Source organism: Conger conger, chromosome 2 (genome assembly GCF_963514075.1).
Source record: "Conger conger chromosome 2, fConCon1.1, whole genome shotgun sequence".
Lineage (NCBI taxonomy): Eukaryota > Metazoa > Chordata > Actinopteri > Anguilliformes > Congridae > Conger > Conger conger.
The window spans coordinates 5,473,285-5,479,073 of record NC_083761.1 but is presented as its reverse complement, the minus strand read 5'-3'; the positions used below and the strand labels follow the sequence as shown (position 1 = coordinate 5,479,073).

Genomic DNA, 5,789 nt, shown 5'->3' with positions numbered 1-5,789 from the left:
AATTGGCTTACTTAATTGTTGGAAGTGTGATGTGCTCTCTCATGTGGCTGTGGTGGTTGTGTAATGTTTATCAGTTGATTCAATAAAACCACATTAGCGCTATAATGATGTTGTGCAGTACTGATTTGACGGCTTTGTTTGTCCGTTCTGAGTCACTGTTACTCTGGTTACTCACACAGATTAATTTGAGTCGTTTGTAAATTGTTCTTGATAAAAAAGGCTAAAAAAAAAAGGCCTAGGCTATCTTGTGTCGCTGACAGATAGCACTTTCTACAAGTGCTTCAGGTTTCTCACACATATACACGCACCCACACACACACAACACTGTGGCCTGTCAGAAAAACATCCACTTCCCCTTATACAACTTCTTTTTGCGGTTATTGCTGCAAAAACAACACCAGTAATAACAACAAAAACACCCACTGTGTGATACATTTCAGTTTCTGTGGATATAATTTTTGTCTCACACGTGTACTATGAATAAGGAAAGATTGTTAAAGTGACGAATAAACACAATTTAAAGTTTTCAATTTTGTCTTCATTATCGCAGGTGCACATCTTTAATTATGCAGTGATTTCATATGACTTGAAAAATGAAAGCCCCATTGTTATTGGCTCAGGCATTGCTAAACAGCTTTTGTACTGTTACTGTAATCCGCCGATTAGTTTTGGATTAGGACAATATTTGTGCAATAATATTTGGCAACAATTAATCTACAATCGAATATTGTGCACAGGGATATGTTCCGTTGCCACTGCAGAGACGACCGGGGTCTCATTTTCTTGTATATCTAATGTTCAAAGAGCTGTTTCTCTGCCTTTTCAAAACAGAATAAGTACATTTATTATTATAATAACAATAATTCGTGAGTGGTGGGGACAGTCCCGCTGCTCAGTAACGGAGTTTCAAGCTACAAAGGAGACTGGTGACGTATTGAGCGCCAGGCGAAATCATCTGTTTGATTGACTGCGGGTTAGCCCTTTTTCAACCAATGGAGTCAAGAAATGTGACTTTATGGGCGGAATTTCCTGTGATCCTGTATTTTGTGTCAAATTCACAAAGGCGGATTAAACGCCTTCGAATCGGCACAGAAATAGAGTTGCAGGTACGTTGCGATTAATTTAATACTGACGTCGTCTACCCTGTGCCTAATCCTGAAACAGAACGACATGCAGTTTATTAAATGAAGGTGTGGAAATCGATAAAATGCACAACTTTGCACAGTTTCATTGACATCTCGTAGTGTCGGGCTGTCTAGTTTGCTTGGCAGAAATGCATTGGAACATGAACCGCTATCGTTTGTGAGCTAGCTGACGTTATAATGTCACTTCTTGGGCGATCTTGATACATCGCTAGGTATAGTACTTTTAGCATGTATTATATGGCCGGATACCTTGAAAGAAATCGAGCGCGGTGTTGCATTGCTTCTAACATTTTGTAATCGCAGTTTAGGGAGTAGTTTGGTAGCAAACTCTAGCTAGCGTTGGCTATCTACGTATGAATGATAACACTGTAGTGTTGCAAAAAAGGTCAGTTATTAAGATAACGGAGGTTAGCTAATGTTAGCCTCATTTGTCGTGGTAGACACCGTTGTTAAGTTACTAACAGTGTTTTCTCTAGGCACGTTAATTGTCGCTAGCTAGCCAGTGCTAACTCTAGCTTTACGATGCGTAATTGCGTAAAGTAAGGAACCAGCTAGCAAACAAACGTTTGTTTATTTGAGATTTGCTTATGCAAAGTACGTTCTCACCAAGTTGTCTTATCAGCTGGTTTGTTTAATGTTATGTAGCTTTCAGTAGTCCGCTAGTTAGCTCTTAACTAGCTAGCTTGCTTGCTTGCCATGTCAGCTCCACATCGCTAGCAACTGCAGTAAACGGCAGCATATCTGCTGAGAAAAACGTTGGCTGGTTTCCCCAGTAAAGCTATATTAAACAATGACGTGTTTTGCCTTGGTAAACACCTGGCCATTAAATGACGTGTCTAGCTCGGTAAAAATGTGGTTATGCAGTGGGTCGATGTGATGTTTGAAAGAGCTCATCCAAGTCGCTGAGCGTTTGCAGTGTCCGGCATTTTTAATCATCTGTTTCCTCGTCGAGCATTGAAGCAGCAGTAACCACATCAGTGGAATACATTTGCTCGCTGCAGTAAATATCAGCATAGCCATATAAAACATCAGGATACATAGTAGCTACCTCTAGCTATAGATTTCGCTGGCTTACTGATTAGCAACAATCATCGATCGTTTCTTTGTGACAGCTTGGCTGGCCAGATAGCTGTCTTTGCTAAATTATCACCGTTTCACCGTATTTCTTTTAACATTACATCGTTTTTCTTTTATTGAACCAGCCGGAGAGATCGGAGCCTGTCGCGAATGTTTTCGTGAAGGGGACACGGAGAATACTACTACCCGCCACCCTTCAGCAAAACTGTTACCCGCGGCTCATCACTACAGTACCATTGATGAGGAGCGATATACTCCGCCGATTTCTTTCTGGTGACTGGAGTTTATCCCAAAATGGCCAGTCGCCACCTGGCTAATCTATCCCACGCGTGGGAGAAGTACATGGAATCCAGGACGCATGGAGCCGACCCTAAGGTAGGTGCCCAACCGTCGTATTTGCGTGGCAAGGGACAGTTCGTGAAAAGTTTATCTGGTCGAAGCCAGGTAGGCTATAACAAGTGGCATCCGAATGCAGTGCGTGTATTATGTAAACAACTAGCTAGCCTGATCTAACATAAGTACTTAATATATTTATGCAAGTATATGTTTGACAGTCTTACCGAGATCATTTTTCAGAACTAAAAAAAATATATATTCACTTGTTTCAGAATTTCAGTTTGTGTAACTGACACAACTCCAGGTCCCTGGACCCCCTTCTCACGAACAACTAGCCTACCTTTAGGCTCTGGGGGTGTAATTGGTCTTACGTTCGCCTACTTAATAGCGACAAAATATCATTTTTTTCTAAATGTCTCAATTTAGTCCACTTTATTGACAGTCCCCGGGTCACAACGTTACGTGAGCGAGAAGGCATGGCAACGTGAAATCTAAGCAAAGAGCAGGAGAGATTGGTTTAGTTTTCGTTAATTTGGTGCCTTATCGCTTTTCGTGCCTGGGCATACTAGACGGCCTTGTCTCTTTATTACCTGGAGGTTGCAGGTGCGTATCGCATAGTGGCAGATGAGTGGGTTAGCAGAGAGCTACAGTCATTCTTTGTATTGAGGCCAAATACAGTGACGCGATTTTCGTATGTATATATTTATTATTTTATTTTGCATTTAATTACTGTACCTCTTAGACAGAGCCCATAATGACTCATAAGAAAGCACGCGCTCGGCAGTCGTGTGACAAGCCAGCCTGCTTGGTGACAGGTAGTGGGAATCGCGAACAGCGGCGCTGCAAGTAAATGCGTGTCTCGCATTCAATTTGAAGATCTACGGCCCGAGGGGAAAAATGTGTCCTGTGTTGTGTGAAGCGCGTCAGGCGTTGAAGCCGAAGTCGGTGGCGTTTACCCGAGGAGATTCCGCGTTTGGCTCTGATGGGAACGGAGATCTGGGAAGAATGTCTATTAAGATTCTGATTGATTTCTTCGGGAAATAGCGCTCTCAAGCCCTGGGAAATGAACTCCCGAACTGTCACTGCAGATTTGACCAGTAATTACGGGAATACCCTCTTCACGTCTTTGGTACGTAGGAGGGCTGCGCGAGATGCAGCACAATGTTTAGTGCATTGAGCATTTTTTCACTGCAGGGCGGGAAAAGTAATTGTGAAAGCGCTTTTTGGATGAGGTGGAAAAACAGACCCAAATCTCACCTCGGTTGAGTGAATCTAGGAGTGCTGGCATTTGTTTTAAATCACTTTTTTGTTTTTGTTTTGGTAATGGAGTGATTCCCAACCCCCTGAAAACCAGTACAGGCCCAATAACCCAGGCTAGGAGAGAAGTGTGAATTGCTGTGTTAATTGCTTAAATACAGAGTAACGAGGAAAGCACCTGCAGATGCTGTGTCCCACTGGCATCAGGACCAAGAAGCACTGATGAAATGCACTTCTTTATTCTTCTGTACATGAGTTATTTAGCTGAAGCTTTTATCCAAAGCGATTTCATGGTGATTAGACTTAGCAGGGGTCAGTCCCCCACTGGAGCAATGTTGGGTTAAGGGCCTTGCTCAAGGGCCCAACAGCTGCACTGATCTTATTGTGGCCACACCTGGGCTTGAACTACCAATGTTTCTGGTCCCAGTCAAGCAGCTTAACCTGTAGTCTATCGACTGCCCCCGTGTTCTTCTTCTTGGCCTCCTGAGCATGGGTCACTGTGGTGAGTCTGGTTGCAGGGGGGAAAAAGCAGAAACAGCCACACATTAGTCATCTATTCTGTCCCTAAAATACAGTGTTTCTTTCCCATCTGACTGAGATTTTCCACCTCCGATGTCCAATTCTGCGACCTCTGGGGCAGAATGGGGGTGGGGTGGGGGCAGAGAGTGGGGAAAAAATAGAAATCATAAACAGAACCTCCCCCTCCTGCAAATTCATGTTTTAAGTGGCACGGACAGCCCTGGGAACCCACAGGGCATGCCACAAACAGGGCTCCACTGGACCTCCTGTCCTTCTGTGGGAGCTGATTGCAGCTGTGCCCATCATCGCAAGCGGTTGTGGTGTTTCTGTACCGGGTGAAATGCACATTTACGTTGTTTTGATTTAACCCTTGTTATTACGAAGAGGAATGTTTTTTTTTTTTTTCGGAATGTTTTTGAATGAGTCGGTGTTCTGGAACTCCGCCGGTGACTGAAAGCAGTGATTGTGACATCAGCGTTAGAATGTTCAGTTAAGATGATATTAATCACATGCTTTGAGATCTGCTACCTCATCCTAATGCTGTTCTTAACTCTCATTTGGCACACCTCGTTCTGCAAATTAGCAGCTCAAATGAGATCTCTAGCCGTTGAATGTGGTGTGCTGTGTTAGGGTCGGAGTGAAAACCTGCAGGATGGTAGAGCTCCAGGAACAGGGTTGGGCAGCCCTGCTCTAGCTGTTGAATGAGGTCTGCTTTGTTAGGTTCGGAGTGAAAACCTACAGGGTGGTAGATCCTCCAGAAACAGGGTTGGTGACCGCTGCCTTAAAGGTTACAGTACTAGCTGAAGTGTCTCCCTGCTTGGCATGCCTCTTGCTGCTTGCTCTCTGCAAACGCTGTTGTTGGTCTTTCTCGTGTAAAAGCGGAACTGACAGAGGAAACCGAGGCAGACTGTAGACGGGACTCAGTTCAGTTCAGCTCAGCTTTGTTGTCGTGTCCATAAACATTCTTGTCAGAATTAAAGTACGGTGACGTTCTTGTGGCTTGGCACTCGCTGCCTTGCAGGAGAAGAAATAAGATAAGATGCATAAAAACATTCCTTTGACTTCCTCGGCTATTGTTGTGAAGTGTAGCAGCTTTTAAGTAGCCGGGATAAACCTTTCATCCGTGGTGTTGGCAGACTTTTGACGGGTCCAAATGCTTGAAAGCAACAAAAAACGTATATGCTTATCCAGAGCGACGTACAGTTGATTAGACTAAGCAGGAGACAATCCTCCCCCTGGAGCAATGCAGGGTTAAGGGGCCTTGCTCAAGGGCCCGACGGCTGTGCGGATCTTATTGTGGCTGCACCGGGATTAGAACCACCGACCATGCGTGTCCCAGTCCTTTACCTTAACCGCTACGCTACGGGCCGGCCCTATGCTAATGCTAGGCTAGCATACGATACCTAGCACATGATGATGCGCTCGACTTGCATGGGTGTCATCGTCCAGTCAGAG

The 5,789-nt window shown here is 44.4% G+C and overlaps 1 protein-coding gene across 1 annotated transcript in view; it reads left to right on the top strand.

Annotated features, from left to right (window-relative positions):
- The first annotated feature begins 1,069 nt into the window (after nt 1–1,069).
- LOC133114242 (lysosomal-trafficking regulator-like) overlaps nt 1,070–5,789 on the top strand; it is a 105,174-nt gene continuing 100,454 nt past the window's right edge. Inside the window, 2 exon segments of the mRNA XM_061223451.1 lie at nt 1,070–1,106; nt 2,348–2,597. Of these exon segments, the coding sequence (XP_061079435.1) occupies nt 2,517–2,597 (81 nt within the window). The 5' untranslated portion in view covers nt 1,070–1,106; nt 2,348–2,516.